Below are 17,465 nucleotides of genomic sequence, written 5' to 3' on the forward strand. Positions count from 1 at the left end.
TTTTAACTCTACATGCAAAAGGGAAGAACTATTTAAACTGATTGCTGACACTGTAGCCCACTGCTGGAAACCTACCAGCTTAAACATGCAACATGCACTGATAAGACACTTGCAGTTTTACTTTGCCGTTCATTTACCTTCAACTCTCACAATTATTTTGGCAAACCCACAGCACCTCAGTAGGGACTAACACACCTCTGGCTCAGACATGGTCAGTAATGCAGGACCAGAGGGCATGCAGATCGGCATTTTGCCAAACCTGTTGAGCCATGTTAACAGCCTATCCCTGTTGACAATACATTTTGCCTTTCCAAGTTCTAAAGAATTTTTTGGTTTTGGTGTTTCTTGGGGGGAGTCGGGAGGGTGTGTTACATGCAGTTATCAGAATTCGCCGTAAAGGGTTGCTGGTATTCTCGATCATTGAATCAGCACTAACCATTCTAAGTTTGTGTTAGAGCAGAAGCCAACACGATCCCTACCTTCCTCTGAAGATCTCCACCCTGGAGTCCCTTAGTGCCATGCTTCAACACACACACGCCTGGACATTATTGTGTCACTGCCTCCTTTGAAAATCCCCACCGTGGAGTCCCTTAGTTCCATGCTTCAATACACACAATGCATACACACACACACACACGCCTGGACATTATTGTGTCACTGCCTCCTCTGAAGATCCCCACCCTGGAGTCCCTTAGCGCCATGCTTCAACATACAAAATGCACACACACACACGCCTGGTCATTATTGTGTCACTGCCTCCATTAGATTGGACGCCAGTGGAAGCAAGCAGCAATGTGCTCTAAAGACCTCAAAATAGTTGGTTACATATTATACCTTGAAATCTGTGTTGTTTACATGTTCAAAAACCAAGGCGGGGGTTCGTGACTAGAAGGAGAAAGGAAAACAAAGTGTTAGCCATAGGCACGGCAGGTTTGGTGGCTATAATGTCTGTAGACTGTGGGGTGAATCGGTGCTCACCTCAAAGGTAGGAAACCCTCTATTGCTATACCCCCTTCCTGCTTCTGGTCACCACTTAGGTCATTCTGGGGACAGATGTCCAACAGAAGACAAAGAGCTTCAGCCTCCCCAAACTCTCGGCAACAACATACCTATGACCCATTAGCTCCACCCACCCTGAGTTTGCAAAATGAATCATTCCACTTCCGTTTCTAGTGCTACCAGTCCCATAGCCTAAAGGATAAGAAATAGTCTATGGGTGGAAGTCACCTCGGAGAGAAAACCCACGTTCGTTCTATGGTGGATCTGATTAAGCACTTTGGAGAAGGGCAGAAAAGAGGCGAGCTGTGCTCTGGGTCAAACATTACTCCAGCCTGTGGGCCTGCTAGCGTCTACTATACTCACCACAGGGTCTTTGACAATGTCTGCCAGTGTGATAATGTTGGGACCACCTCGCAAATTCTCCAAAATCTTTATTTCACGCTTGATTTTCTTCTTCTTTACTGGCTAAAAGGATAAAAGGATATCAGTGAAATAAACCATTTCAGAGTGTTTCAGCAGGTAATGGCACACAGAAAGGCTCCTCTCTTAATCCCGCCCTACTAGCAGTGCCAGGCACTCTGCCGGTACTTAGCTAACAGTGATAGGGGGGTGGGGGGGGGGGGGGAGAAAAGAAGTCCATTCCGAAAACCAGACCTCTGTGGAATTAACATTTAATTCTAATAATAACCTTGAATGTGTTAACTTTTTAAAAATCTTCAAAACTAACAATTTAAATAGTTGGTAGTACACGGAGGGACCCTATAAAACTCACTTAGGGTAGACCATGAGAGATGGCACTTTCCCTCCCTCTCTCAATGTAAAAATACCGGACAGAAGAGCAGGACAGCTGAACCACCTCTGCGGCCTTATGGGTAAAGCGTGGGTGCTGGAGTCAGACTGATTCATGCAACTGCTGCCTTCATCACCAGCCAGCTCTGTGCCAAGGGGCAAGTTACATGCCTTCTAGAAGCCTTTTACCGTGTGTAAAACGGAACAAGACTCTTGCAACCGTCAAGAGGGGCTGGAAATTGTCTTGGAATGTGGCTGGAACGTAATAATATCCTGTCTAGCCTGTCACCGCTGAACAAATCCCTCCATTTTAAAGAGACTAGCCGGTACTTCCCCTTGATGGGGCCATCTATATTTCTTTGTCCTCACCCATCATTTTCCAATCAGGTCTGCTATGAAAATCTTTTCCACTTTTCCGAAAAGTCCCGATGGCATAGTTGGAGAGTTAGGAACCACCAGCACTCCTTGGGAAAAAGCTGTGACGGCCTGTTCTGCGAGGACTACTGCCTGCGAAAGCCGTTGGGAAGTCCGGAATCCACTCAACAGTAAGGTGGATTTGCTTTAAGTCATTGTGTTGGTAGTTCTACCATCATCTATATTGAACTAATAATAAGCACTGCAAGGGGGTCAATTCTGACTCATAGCGTCCCTAGGGTTTCTGAGACTGTAACTCTCTAAGAAAGCAGAATGCCACATCTTTCAGAGCCCAATGCCTGACGCCCAGTGCCACAATGGCTCCTTTTCATCCGCACAGCCACAGTAAAATACTAGTTAAGACCGAAACCATCAATGGCTTCTACCTACCTAGAAGTCCTGTACTTTTTAAGACTGAAAGGGAATGTAGAAATACCTTTCCCAGGCCTTCGCCAAACTGATCTCCTTTCCAAGTTCACTGCCTATGTGTGCTCACACAGCATCTTTCACATGAAACACGGTCCTCACTCGTTTCCTCCCTCCCCACTTTCTCTAGTGTATGTACTAGAGTGTGCACCCCTGCTCCTATACAAAGCTATCCGCGTTTTCTTCCCCTTCAGGAGGAGCGCTGGGGATTTTCAAAGCACCACCCTCTTCTGAGCTTCTGTAAGCACCACTGGCTGCACCGCTCCTGGGGCTCTAAATAATTCACCACCTCCCTCTCTCATGCACCTTTCCAAATGAATAAACCGCACCAAGTGAACTCACTGCCACGCAGCTGAATCTGACTCAGAGCGACCCTATGAGGACAGAGCCGGGCAGCCTCATCTTTCGGGGGAGGGCCTGGTGGGTGTGGCCCGCGGAGCTTGTGGTTAGTGGCTCAATGCATAAGAACACTTCAGGTTAGCAAATCGTATGCATGTCAAGGCACCCCGGCCACTCACGGACACTAGAGGATATTTAAAAATTTGAGGATGCACAGCCACCGCGTGCACCACTAGCCTAAGGTGGGAGATTGTTCTGCATTCCTCTGATGACGTCCTATCTTTGTGAGGCTGACTTGTGGTTCCTGTGTCCTATGTAAAAACCCACGTGAACAAGGAAATGAGAGCAGTGATGCCAGATCAGATTTCAGCCTTGGAGAAACTGCTTAGTGCCCAACAAGTGTAGGTCTGCCACTAAGGTCATCAAAACAAAATGAAAGGATTGCTTTCTCTTTCAATGTATCTACCGTATATACTCGGGTATAAGCCGAGTTTTTCAGCACAAAAAATGTGCTGAAAAACTGGGGTTTGGCTTATACATGGGTCGGTGGTACCACAGCGAGGTGTAACATCTCGCGGGTGATTGCCGTTCCTCCGCAGTTCATTCAAAGCCCTGGCAACACTACAGGGCTTTGAATGGTTGTTTACTCACATCTAACCAATCAGAGCCGTCCTAAGACGTGGACAGTCCAATTCACAGAAGCACCCGTAGTGATTCGCTTATGCCGGCAGCTGAAGTGGTAAGGATGTGTCTGTGGCTGCGCTCCGTCTCTCCCCTCTGGTCTCTGTGTTAATTCATATCCTGCATTTCCCACCCTAGGCTTATACTTGAGTCAACCACTTTTTCTGGTTTCCTAGGTAATAATTAGGTACCTATACTCGGGTCAGCTTATATTCGAATATATACGGTATGTAACTTTTTAAATGGTTACCAAACCCCACAAACACGTCACTAAAATAACACTTGTTAGTTTAACCTAACTCTATTTAATATACAGAAGACCTGACCAACTGGGATCACATCAAGAACATCATACACGGAGAAAGCACTCAATGGCCAGGAAAGAAAAGATCAGTGTGGCAGTCGGAAGAGACTCTGAAGGTTGTCATTGATTGCAGATTAGCTAAAAAAAAAAAGGGTGCTAAAGAGTTTACCAGAGTCCCAGCACCATAAATTAAGTGGATTCCTGCCCCACCTCCGAAAAGAATTTTTTCCAAAGGACGACATTGACTGCAGCTCTGGGAGATGGACATATTTGATCAGAGCACACGGGAGCAGATGAAGGGGCAGGAGGAGAGAGTGGAGCACAGCCTGGCCCACCAGGCCGTGATGATGATGTTCCTGAGTAGAGCAGCCAGTCCACAGAGAGAACAACATGGCTGGCCCCACTATGAGACATGATGCCCCTCAGTGACTAAGGGCGATACAGGGGACAGCACCGGAGACACAGTGTGGGAATTGCACCTGACCTGATCCCACCACACCGAGGCAAATCACTGGGGGAGTGCAGCAGAACAGCAAGGGAATGGAGTGGCAAGGTCCCCAGGGAATGCTGAAAGTGGACTTCGGGGCCAGGGCGTGGTGCCCCAACAGACTGGACTGGAAAACGCTCCTAAGGGCCAGCAAACGATCCCTGAACTAACTACAAGCTTTTCTCTTGTGAACTGTTTTATTCTGTTCTTTGTCAGTGGTTTGTTTTTGTTGTTTTGTTGTCTGGTTGTATACTGTTGCTTTGTTTTCCTCTGTCTAGTTTTCGTGCATGTTAGTGACTCCACAGGTCTGTCTGAATAGGACAGGCTGGATGAACTATCTGGAGGAAAAACAACGGGACCGACAGTTTTGGGGGGACTTGGGGTGGGGGGGTAGGGGGGGTAAGGAAGTGGTGTTAACAAACCCAGGGACAAGGGAAAAACATGGGACCCCAAATGGTAGAGAAGGGGGAGTGACAGGCCTGGTGGGAAATGATCAAGGGTAAGGTTGCTTAGAGAAGAGGTATACTCTAGCCCAGGTGGCGATGAAGCATGGTAGTAGGGCAGGAGGAAAGTCAAGGGAGATGGAGGAAAGAGCTAGGAGTCAAAGGGCATTCAGGGAGGTCTAGACAAAGACATGTACATGCAAATATATATAGGAGGATGGGGAAATAGATCTATGTGTCTATATTTATAGGTCAAGTATTAAGGTGGCGGAAGGACCTTGGGCCTCTACTCAAACACTCCCTCAATGCATGAATACCTTCTTTTATTAAATTGGAACTCTATGATGCTCACTCTCCCGACACAACGGCTGGAGCCAAAGTGTGTGAACAAGTAAATGTGGTGAAGAAAGCTGATGGTGCCCGGCTATCAAAAGAGATAGTGACTGGGGTCTTAAAGGCTTGAAGATAAACAAGCGGCCATCTAGCTCAGAAGCAACAAAGTCCACATGGAAGAACACACCAGCCTGAGTGAGCGAGTGGTCCCAAAGGGATCAGTTACCAGGCATCAAAGAACAAAAAATCATATCATTGACTGCACACCTCCATGATAGGATCGCTGAAGACAAATGGGTGCATAAGCAAATGTGGTGAAGAAAGCTGATGGTGCCCGGCTATCAATAGAGATAGTGTCTGGGGTCTTAAAGGCTTGAAGGTGAACAAGCGGCCATTTAGCTCAGAAGCAAAAAAGCCCACATGGAAGAAGCACACCGGCCAGTGCGATCACGAGGTGCCAAGGGACCAGGTATAAGGCATCATGCAAAAAAAAACCCAACGATATAAGTGTGTGTATGTATGTGTATATATGTGTATATGTATATATATATACCATATTAAATGAAGGGGGAAGTGCAGAGTGGAGACCCAAGGCCCAAGTGTCGACCAATGGAGATCCCCTCATAGAGGGGTTTAGGAGAGGAGATGGGTTAATTAGGGTGTGAGGTAGTATCGATGAAGAACACAGCTTTCCCCCGGATCCTGGATGCTTCCTCCCCCCAACTACCATGATCCGAATTCTACCTTGCAGGGCTGGATAGGACAGAGGCTGTACACTGGTGCATATGAGGGTTGGAGGGTCAGGGAATCCAGGGTGGATGATACCTTCAGGACCAAGGGTGTGAGGGACGATGCTGGGAGAGTGGAGGGTGAGTGGGTTGGAAAGGGGGAACTGATTACAAGGATCCACATGTGACCTCTTCCCTGGGAGAGGGACAGCAGAGAAGGGGGGAAGGGAGACTCCGGATAGGGCAAGATATGACAAAACAACGATGTATAAATTACCAAGGGCATATGAGGGAGGGGGGAATGGGGAGGGAGGAGGGGAAAAAAATGAGGACCTGATGCAAGGGGCTTAAGTGGAGAGCAAATGCCTTGAGAATGATTGGGGCAGGGAATGTATGGATGTGCTTTATACAATTGATGTATGTATATGTATGGATTGTGGTAAGAGTTGTATGAGTCCCTAATAAAATGTAAAAGAAGAAAAGAGAAAAAAATGATTAGGGAAAAGACTGTACAGATGTGCTTTATACAATTGATGTATGTATATATATGAACTGTGAAAAGAATTGTATGAGCCCCAATAAATTGTTAAAATTAAAAAAAAAAAAAAAGAGTTTACCAGAAATTTCAAAGTGCAGCTTGAGAAGCCAAAGTAACATTATAATGAAATGTGCAAAGACCCAGAGATGGAAAACCCCAAAGGAATGATAGGCTCAGCATGTAACACGCTGAAATATGTTCAGAAAAAAATCAAGATCTTATGAGCAAAATATTGAGCGACGTAGAAAGTATTAAAATATGATGAAAAAAATAACAGATCCATATAACGGAAAGCACTAGTTGATATTTGACCACTTCAAGAGGCGGTCCACGATCAAGAACTGATGGTCCTGCAGGAAGGAGTTCAAGCTGCACCAAAGGCATTACAAACACGAGGCTCCAGGAACCGACCAAACAGCAACTGAAATATTTCCACCCGCTGGTGAAGCACTGGAAGCACTCCCTAAGCCATGCCAAGAAGTTTAGAGGGCAGCTACTTGACCCCATGACGGGAAAAGCCCCTTATTTGTAGCCATTCCAAAGAAAGGTGATCCCACCGAATGTGGAAATTATTGAACAATATCACATGCAAGTACAATTTTGCCTAAAATCTTTCAACAACAGTTGCAGCTGCCAGAAATTCAAGTCAGATTCCTAAGGCCATGGACTAACGATATTGTTGCTGAGTTCAGGTGGACCTTGGCTCAAACAAAGAATACTGGAAAAACGTTTACCTGTGTTTTGTTGAATGTACAAAGGCATTTGTATGGATCCTAACACTGAGAAGACTGGGAATTCCACAACACTTAATATGCTCATACAGAACCTGTACATGGATCAAGAGGCAGTCAGTTGAACAGAACCAAGGATTATTACATGGTTCAATATCAGCAAAGGTGTGTGTCTGTGTTGTATCCTCTCGTGTGACCTATCATCATATTTATTCAGTCTGTATGTTGGGCAAATCATCTGAGATGAACTCTATCAAGAATCCAGTATCATGAATGGAGAAGTTGGACCAGGAGTACTCGGTGATGATGATGATTAGGGACTAGTCTTCAGTAGGGATTACAATGCAAGGTAAAGAAAAACAAAAGCCTCACAACTGGACCAACAGTTAACATCACGATAAATAAAGAAAAGACTGAAGTTATTAAAGGTTTTTTCCTAGCTTAGACCCACAGTAAATACTCATGGAAGCAGCAGTCTCGTGTCAAACGACACACCGCACTGGGTAAATCTGCTGCACATGATCTCTGTAAGGTGTGCAGGGATATCACCATAGAGGACTAAGGTGAGCTTGAGACAGCCACGGGATTTTCAAGTGCTTCTTCATATGCATATGAATTACGGTGCTGGCAAAGAATATTCAAAATGCTAGAAACCGCCAAAAGAAATCTGTATTGAAAGAAGTGTGACCAGAATGCTCCTGAGAAGCAAGGATGGCAACACTTTGTCTCCAGTACTTTGGACACATCAGGTGAGAGCCCAATTGCTGGGAAAGGCGCTCGTGCTTGGTAAAGTAGAAGGGCATTGGAAAAGAGGCAGAACCTGGACAACATGGACTGATACAGTAGCTCCAACAAGGGCCTCAAACCTAACAACTGCTGAGGATGGAAAGGAGCAGGGATGTATTTCGTTCTGTTGTTCTTAAGTGTTGCCATGAATCACAACCGATTCCACAACACATAACATCACCACCACCATGTAATACATAGCAGGCTTAGCAATTTTTGTGGCTTCGAGATAACATGAGAATATCACATATACTCGAAGTCCATGGCCACTGAACCACTTTATATTCATCAAAACCCTGCATAGGCAGGTTTCTGAGGCTGGAAACTTTTAAGGGAATATACATATACAGCCTCGTCTTTTCGCCATGGAGAATGGCTGGTGGTTACGAACTGCAGCCACCAAAGTCCTTTCACTGAGACACTCCAGTCGGAAGTCCTCACCACTTACGCCATCTAAGCTTGTGCTATGCGTATGTCACCTGTCTTAGTTTGAGTTTCCACTTTCACAAAGTTGGAGCAACAATTTTTTATTGAGAAAAGAAAAAGCCTGCAATGTAACAACAAAGAAAGAAAACCAGACTTAAACAAAACTTAAGAGATCTAACATTTATTTGCCTTCTCCCACAATCTAGTTATAGGAATTGAGTTAAATCACTATTCTTGCCTGTTTCTGTTGAATGAAGATACTTAAAATATTCTAAGAACTCTTAATTCTATAAATATGTACTACAAGCAATACTAAAACAATAATTTATTTTTTTGCACATACCTTGAGGATTTTAACAACGACTTTTTCATTATTTGTGATGTTGATGGCTTCAAACACCTCACTGTATTTACCCCGGCCTAATTTTCGAACCAGCTGGTAGTCATCTTGATTTCTGTTTAAAAAAGGTCAAAGTCACAAGGTTAAAAAGTTCAAGTTACTGAACCACCAATTCAGTTAGAATAAAGGGTATTCCAAATAATTCCTCAACTAGTTCAATCATATTGGCTTTTATGTTTAAATTAGTACAACCAAATATGTGTTTTCATAAATGCTAGGGTAAAAAATGTGTCTCTCTGACTCTCTGACTCAGAGTCTCCTCTGTGTGCACAGCTAGATTCCATTAGGGTGTGCACGTATATGTGGGCTGCCAAGGACGGACAGACAGCTTTCCCTCGGAGAGTGGCAATGCCGCTTCCCCCAGTTCTCTGGCTCGAGTGATCATTTCTTGGTGTTTTTAACAGCCTGATTGCAGATAAGGCAGCTTCACAAACATACGAAGGGACTCAAAGGTTTGTAGAATAATTTCGGTAACTTTTCATTCCATGTCCTCCCCAGGGAACAATTCTACTCTGAATTTTTGGGGAAAAGTTTTCAATTAGCAATAATCGTGCCTTGGGTAAACCTCACAGGCTACAATACTGCCACTGAGCAAAGCTGTCTACTTTGCCTTATGCACAGGGTTGCACAAGTCAGATCAACTCAGTGAAAAGGAGCTTTCAATCACAAAGCCCTCAATTCGAAGACAGTGGAGATTTCTGCTATAGAAACATAGGCATTACCCTAGATTGCAAAGAGAATACTTGAAAATTATGAAATCCACAACACTGGTAACATTTTTGGGGTATTTATTCCATTGGTTCTTTTATTGTTTGTTTTTGGCTCCATTAGTATTAGTACTTGATGGCATCTAACGTACAATGTCTTCCCCAAGGAAACATACAACATTCCTCAAGTTCCTAAATGCTTCCTCCCCTGCCTTCCCTTATCATGACCCCAATTCTACCTTACAAATCCGGCTAGACCAGAGTATGTACATGGGGACAGATAAGAGCTCGCAACACAGGGAATCCAGGACAGACAACCCCCTCAGTACCAATAATGAGAGTAGCAATACCAAGAAGGTAAGGGGGAACCGATCACAATGATCTACATATAACGCCCTCCCAGGGGGACAGACAATAGAAAAGTGAGTGAAAGGACACAGCAATTGGTGGAAGACATGAAAAAAAAAATCATTTATAAATTATCAAGGGCTTGTGAGGGAGGGTGAGAGAGGGGAGATGTGGGAGGGGGTGAAAATGAGCTGATACCAAGGGCTGAAGTAGAAAGAAAACGTTTTGAAAATGATGGCAACATATGTACAAAGGTGCTTGACTCAATGGATGTATGGATTATAAGAACTGTAAGAACCAAAAAAAAAAAAAAAAGAACTGTAAGAACCGCCGATGAAACATTAAAACAATGTCTTCTTGTGCAGAGTCATGTACTCACCCTAAGAATCATGGCTTAAATCAGGATTAAAAAAACACCCTATGTGTGTATAGGAGCTGTCGCTTGCAACTGTAAATTGCTCTTTTGCAATTGAGTGTCAACATGCATGCTTTTATTGCAAAAGATCAATGAAATACTCTGGGTCAGGACACGCAAGCATTCAAAGGAGACTGCAGACCGAATCAAGAGGGCAAACAACCCATTCAGGCAGACGAATTGAACTAAGTGTTCAAACTGGAATTCAGGCTGAATTCCACTACACACACACACACACACACACACACACACACACACCGTATCATGTAAAAAGGGCATGTGCTTAAGGATTTAATTTTGCTTCTCACTATCAGCACGGGACAGTATTCTCTGACCTCAAGAATATTTTAATGTGCCTCAACTATCAGTTCTCATCTGTGTGCAACATCCTTAGCTTGAAAGGCAAGCTGATGGGTAGCTGTTACCAGTAGGGTTTACAAAGGACAAGCAAATCGGAGAAAGGGGTAAAAAATACTGAAGGGATTTCTAAGTGGAAAGCCTCTCCAATCTGCGCGTTTGTCAAAGCAATGCTTTGCTTGTTGACTGAATAGCTAAACTTGCAGCTCCAGAGAATTGGACTTTCATCTTGCGTTTTACAGCTGCAGAGTCAGGTAGGTTTCCTGACATAAATTATGCAACAAATCCTAAGAGTCAGCAATTCTGGTGAGCAGTGAAGTCCGCAGGAACACTTACCCCCACTCCACCACATGTGACTCGTAATCCCAGTACTCCCGGGGTCTGTGTGTGTTAACATCTGTGTAAACTCTGGCTCTGCTTGGCACGGGTCCCGACATGTCAGACAGGTTGGCGAACAAAGCTGAACTCGATGCTTGGAGATCCGGCAGTCAAAGTTCAGAGGCAACTGGGTAAGACCTTATTTCAGACTGGGTTTCTTCAACTGCAGAGACAAAATAAACAAAGGTAAATGAATTATTTTAAAAATGTATATATTAAAAAAATATTACTACGAAGAAAATTTATCTTCAAATATATCTCTGATTCTCTTGGCTGTTTTAACAAAGAATACATCTCAAGTGTGTCAGCCTCGTGTAACATGGGGCAGGGTGGAATCCTTGACACTAATTATACTACGTGAAGCAGCGTGCTCCTTCTCCGTGGAAGGACGGGAGAGTTCGATGGGGCAGCCCAGAAGAGCCGCATCAGCATTATGATGATGTGCACACTGGCAAGAACAGCGCTACCCTCTCAGGAGTGCCCGCAGCTCACGTAGGGCGCGAGCAGAGTCGACAACGGGGCCAAGCGGAGAGCACACACTGTGGCTCTATCGCCAATACCTAACAAAACCAAGAAGGAAGTCTTGTTCTCAGTCATCAAAATTAAACATCTTATATTTATCTAGATGATTTGGGGAATTGTTGCAATAACCAACAGAGTCTTGACCATCATTTGAAGTCATCCAAGTAACACTTCAAAGCTCCGAGGGACCCAAAACGCTTCAGCAATCCTACGTTCATTGAACTTCAGATATCGGTTTCCTCTGGACTTACTTAATATGGGATGTAGGTCGAACAAAAACTGTATTGTCAACAGCCGCATATACAGGTGAAAGCTGGACAGAGAACGAGAATTGCTGATGCCTTTGAATGCTGGCACTGGCAAGGAGTACTGAATCTACCATGGACTGTCAGAAGAATTAAGACAGTCTTGCAAGCTGTAAGCCAGGATGCGGCTTAGAAGCAAGCACGATGCACATGATGAGACTTCAGCAGCAAGTGTGAGGACGGTGCCAACTTCCAGTTTTTTGTTCTGTTGCACATAGGAATTTGAACCAACTTAACACTGAACAATAATAAAGATGTTAACCTTTTCAATCCTCAGCCTTTTCTTTGAAATCTAAATTCCTTTCCTGGCATCTTTACGCTTCCCTTTATGAGGGTATACATTTCTTGTGGATCTCAAAGTCCTTCCTCTATCAAGCTTATAAAAGCAGGACAAATTTACCAACTGGGACTAGGTACAATAACAGGGTGATGAAAAAGTAGTGGAATCCTAGGTTCAAATCCCTAGTTGGTTGCAGCATCTAAGTTGGACTTCTGCCAGTAATGTATGAAACCTGTCTAACTGCATTTGCAGATTAAAGGAAGATCCAATGATAAGATTTTCTAGAAAGGACCAAGAAATACCAAACAAATAAAAGCTAAAGAAATAGAAACTTATCTTTAAACTAAAACTTTTATCTTTGTTTTCTCATTTCATCATAGTACCATAAACTGATCGCTCTCTATAGTATTACAAAATGGGATTTCAATTTCTCTCTGAAAACCTGCCAAGGCCCATGGAAAAAACCTTAAGCGCGTGTGTGCGTGTGTGTGTCCACTGTCTTCTTCACTCTTCAGGGTCAAACTAATGCAAGTCCAGCTGTCCTCCAGGACTGACACGAAGGGCCTTTGCAGCGTGGGCCTCTTCAGCTAAGGCCCAATTTAGGAATTTGTCGATCTGGTTGTCCAACTAGCTGCTCTGTAGTACCCCAAAGAGGTACTTCACTGTAATGTAATCCATATCAAATAACCTGCTTATACCAAGAGAAGCACTAGCGTGAGATTTCACGATTGGCCTTCATTAATTATATGAAGATAACGAATGAGTTTTTGAACTGCGGCTCAGTAACTAAGTAAAATGACGTGAGAGGAATGGGAGGTAATAGGATGAAAACAAAGAACTAGCCATCAGAGATGACCATTACTCGGAAACTAGCATTTCACTCAATTCTCCAGTGCGATTTGAGAAGGCTTCATAAAAAGCTGAAGGAAAGTGAAACTGAAACATAACGGGAAATTTCCACAAACTTTTTGAAGCCTCCCCCCCTTGAAGCATTAATAGGAAAAAAATACAGGGACAGACTACATTTCTCAATATTGGTTTGGGTCTTCCATAAATTCCTATTATAATCATCCCATCATTTGCTGAGCACCCACTATGAAAAAGTATCGTGCTAGGCCTTGGGAATGTAACCTTGAGCAAGGCCACCATCAACCAAATAATCCCTTGACGCAAAGCCCACCATGAAGAGTTTTCAGTAGAAAAGTGACCCCTAGGTGATTTTTGCCATGTGTACTCTACTAGGGCATGGGGTGGAGAAACTGTATTTAGGGAATCAGAAGGCTGTTATAGGAGCCAATGTGAGAGATGATGACAGCTCGACCTAGGGTGGTGACAATGAAGCTAAACGGGCTAATTTGAGAGGGGAGGTAGAGATGGTGTAATTTCAATAACTGGGCAGACTGGATAATGGAGTGAGGAGTAGAGGTGACTCAGATTTCAGGCTAGACAGACTGATTGCCTGCAGTGCCATTCCAGGAGAAAGGACGGGGGGAAATCAACTTGAGGTTAAACTGATTCTGAGATATCCAAAGTTGGTACTGAACAGGCAGTTAGATACCACAAGTCTATGGATAGAAAATCTTTCTCAGTTTCAAATATCTGATCCTCCCTACTATATTATGAGGTAGACATTATTTTCCTTAATCTACAGATAAGAAAACAACCTTACTAAGCAAGTTTAGTAGCTTGATCAAGAATATCCACAGATGCAGTTGGCATTCAAAGTCAAGCTGGCTAGTCTTCAAGACTTGTCAAGTCCAGTCTTTCCCATAGAACTTATTATTTCCCCCCCAGAAGAATTCATTTCAAAGGACGGCATTGAATCTGCAGCTCCAGGAGAGGGGCATATCTGATCGGAGCACACAGGAGCAGATGAAGGGGGAGGAGGAGAGTGGAGCACATCCTGGCCCACCAGGCCTTGAGGACAATGATACTGATTAGAGCAGCCAGTCCACAGAGAGGACCACATGGCCCGCCCCACTATGAGACATGGCGGCCCTCACTGACCCATAGCCCTACAGGGGACAATACCGGAGAAACTGTGTGAACTGCACCTGATCTGAACCCACCACACTGAGGTAAAACAACAGAACAGCAAGGGAATGGAGTGGCGAGGTCCCCAGTGAATACAGAAGGTGGACTTTGGGGCCAGGGCATGGCGCTCCAACAGACTGGACTGGAAAACATTCCTAAAGGTCAACAGACAATCCTTGAACTAACTACAAGCTTTTCTTTCTTGTTGTGTTGTGTTTTGTTTTTTTGTCATTGGTTTGTTGTTTTGCTGTACATTGTTGCTTGGTTTTGCTGTCTTGTTTGTGTGCATGTTATTATCTCTGCAGGTCTGTCTAAATAAGATAGGCTGGATGAACAATAGAGAGGAGAAAACAGCGGGACTGACAGTTCCAGGGGGACATGGGAGAAGGGGAGGTGGGGGGAAAGGTTGTGGTGTTATCAAATCCAGGGCCAAGCGAACAAGTGACCCAAATTGGTGGTGAGGGGCGGGTGTGAGAGGCCTGGTAGGGCATGATCAAGGGTAATGTAACCAAGAGGAATTGCTGAAACCCTGGTGGGGACTGAGCATGAAAGTGGGACAGGAAGAAAGTCAAAGGAAATAGAGGAAAGAGCTAGGAGGCAAAGGGCATTTAGAGGTCTAAATAAAGACATGTACATATGTAAATGTATTTATATATTAGGATGGGGAAATAGATTTATGTGCATATATTTATAGGTTTAGTATTAAGGTAGCAGATGGACTTTGGGCCTCCACTCAAGTACTCCCTCAATGCAAGAATACTTTGTTCTATTAAACTGGTATTCTATGATGCTCATCTTCCCCACATAACCGCTGAAGACAAAGTGGGTGAATAAGCGGGTGAATAAGACAAAGCGGGTGAATAAGCGGGTGAAGAAAGCTGATGGTGACGGGCTATCAAAAGAGATAACAACTGGGGTTTTAAAGACTTGAAGGTAAACAAGCTCAGAAGGTAAACAAGGCCATCTAGCTGAGAAGCAACAAAGCCCCCATTGAAGAAGCACAACAGCCTGTGCAATCACAAGGTGTTGAAGGGATCGGGTATCATCAGAACAAAAATCATACCATAGTGAATAAGGGGGGGAGGGGAGTAAAGAGTAGAGACCCAAAGCCTATTTGTAGGCCACTGGACACCGCCTTACAGAAGGGTCTCGGTGAGGATACAAAACAGGCAGGGTGTGATGTAGCAACGATGAAACATACATCTTTCCTCTAGTTCCTAAATGCTTCTTCCCACCCCTATCATGATCCAAATTCTACCTTGCAAGTGTGGCTAGACTAGAGGATGTACACTGGTACAGATAGGAACTGGAAACACGGAATCCAGGGCGTTCTGAGTGGCGATACTGGGAGGGTAGAGGGAGGGTGGGTTGGAAAGGGGGAACCAATTACATGGATCTACATGTGACCTCCCTGGGGGACAGACAACAGAAAGTGAGTGAAGGGAGATATTGGACAGGGCAAAACATGACAAAATAATAATTTATAAATTATCAAGGGTTCATGAGGGAGTGGGGAGTGATGAGGGAGGGGGAAAAATGAGGACCTGATGCCAGGGGCTTCAGTGGAGAGCAAATGTTTTGAGAATGATGAGGGCAATGAATGTACAAATGTGCTTAACACAACCGATGTATGTATGGACTGTGATAAGAGTTAAATGCACCCCTAATTAATTAATTAATAATAAAATAATGAGGTCTTATGAAGTAAAAAAAGAAATTATTTTCCATCTCGTATAAAACAAAATTTATGCAAAATAAAAACAATCCCACTTGTAAGATTTTTAATTGAAAAAAATTGAGACGAAAGAAAATCTTTACAAAAAATTCCAAACAAATATTGACTATGTAATAGAAAAACAGTACCATAAGTACTAAAAAAATAAATAAAGTTAAGACAAAGGACAATAACAACACATAATATTCTTTCATTATCTGAAGAAGAGAAATGTATTATTAGATTTTAAAAAGTTATGGCTACAAGTTATATCTCAATGTTATCTACCAAAAGAACTGAGAGGTCATGTCTTGACAAACTAGAACAAAGGGGGGATGATTAAAAGAATACAAAAGAACGTTAAAGAAGAAAAAAATAACCCTTGGAACATAACTCTTATTAGTATACTTGGGTATTTATATGCAAAACCAGAAATGTCAACCTAAACTTCCCCTTTTTTTTTTTACAAAACATAGCCCATGATAAATTATAATCTAAAAGTAAAACTATAAAGCTTTTAAGCCATAAAAAAGAAGAGGGGGAATACAGTGCTGATAGATCGTGTGCCCTGGGAACTGGAGAAGCCATGTGGAGAACCCTGCCAGCGCTGAGCTGCTACCGAAAATGGATCCACAAGACTTTGCACCCACTGGCCTGTGATGTTCCTGCATTCAACGTCATTGCATGTGCTCCATGAGCCTGAAGGGGACTTTATACATTGGTATTGGACCTATGGCTAATATTGGACTTATGGACTTGATCTGGACTGGGCTGGGATATTTTCTCAATATTCAATTTCTCTTGTATATAAAGCTCTATCTTACACATAAGTGTCTCTATGAATTTGTTTCTCTAGTCTACCCAGACTAACACAATAATATTTTGGCTTAAATCAAGATGTGGAAAAAAAAAAAAGATGTGAACATATGGTTCTCTCCTGATAGAAAAACAAGAAAAGCAGTATGGCTATATGATATTTGGCTCTATGTATATTATCTGTGGATAGTTTTAAAGAAGTCCTTCAGTTTTACTTGTAAATGTCATCACACTCATTACCAATGAAACCCACTATGGGCAAGTCGATTCTGATTCAGTGACCCTATCGTGCAAATTACAACAGCAGCTTCATAGGGTTTCCAAGGCTAGAAATCGTTAAAGAAACAGCTGTTAAATCTTTCTCCCCCAGAGTGGCTAATGGGTTCAAACTGCTGACCTTCTGTTTAACAGGCGAGCTCTTGAACCACTGTGCCACTAGGGCGGGCTCCTGCCCATTACCAACACCATGTAAAGTGGTTTCATACTAGGGCTTCCCAAAGAGATATAAATCAGTCAGTATACGTGAGATGTTTCTTTGGAGCTAGATGAGCTCCATGAAATCAAAGGCTGGGATAAGCAGCCATGTGATAAGCACAATGCTGAGCAGATCTTGTAATGAGCTACAGAAAAAGTTCCGTGCTCTAAATGGAAGATATCATAAACCTTGGATTTAGAAGGCATCATAAGGCTGTGAGAAGAAAAAAACCAACCAAACAGGAACTTTGGACCATCAAGTTTCAGTTCTGCCCTTCCACTAAGGGACTC

General features: G+C 43.4%; 1 protein-coding gene and 1 pseudogene across 1 annotated transcript in view; both read right to left on the bottom strand.

Annotated features, from left to right (window-relative positions):
• CSNK2A1 (casein kinase 2 alpha 1) overlaps nucleotides 1-17,465 on the bottom strand; it is a 46,365-nt gene that overhangs the window by 13,130 nt on the left and 15,770 nt on the right. Inside the window, 4 exon segments of the mRNA XM_075563849.1 lie at nucleotides 835-885; nucleotides 1,363-1,464; nucleotides 8,768-8,879; nucleotides 10,988-11,192. Coding sequence (XP_075419964.1) covers nucleotides 835-885; nucleotides 1,363-1,464; nucleotides 8,768-8,879; nucleotides 10,988-11,088 — 366 coding nt within the window. The 5' untranslated portion in view covers nucleotides 11,089-11,192.
• LOC142423509 (U4 spliceosomal RNA) lies at nucleotides 9,268-9,423 on the bottom strand (annotated as a pseudogene).

Source organism: Tenrec ecaudatus, chromosome 12 (genome assembly GCF_050624435.1).
Source record: "Tenrec ecaudatus isolate mTenEca1 chromosome 12, mTenEca1.hap1, whole genome shotgun sequence".
NCBI classification, from domain to species: domain Eukaryota; kingdom Metazoa; phylum Chordata; class Mammalia; order Afrosoricida; family Tenrecidae; genus Tenrec; species Tenrec ecaudatus.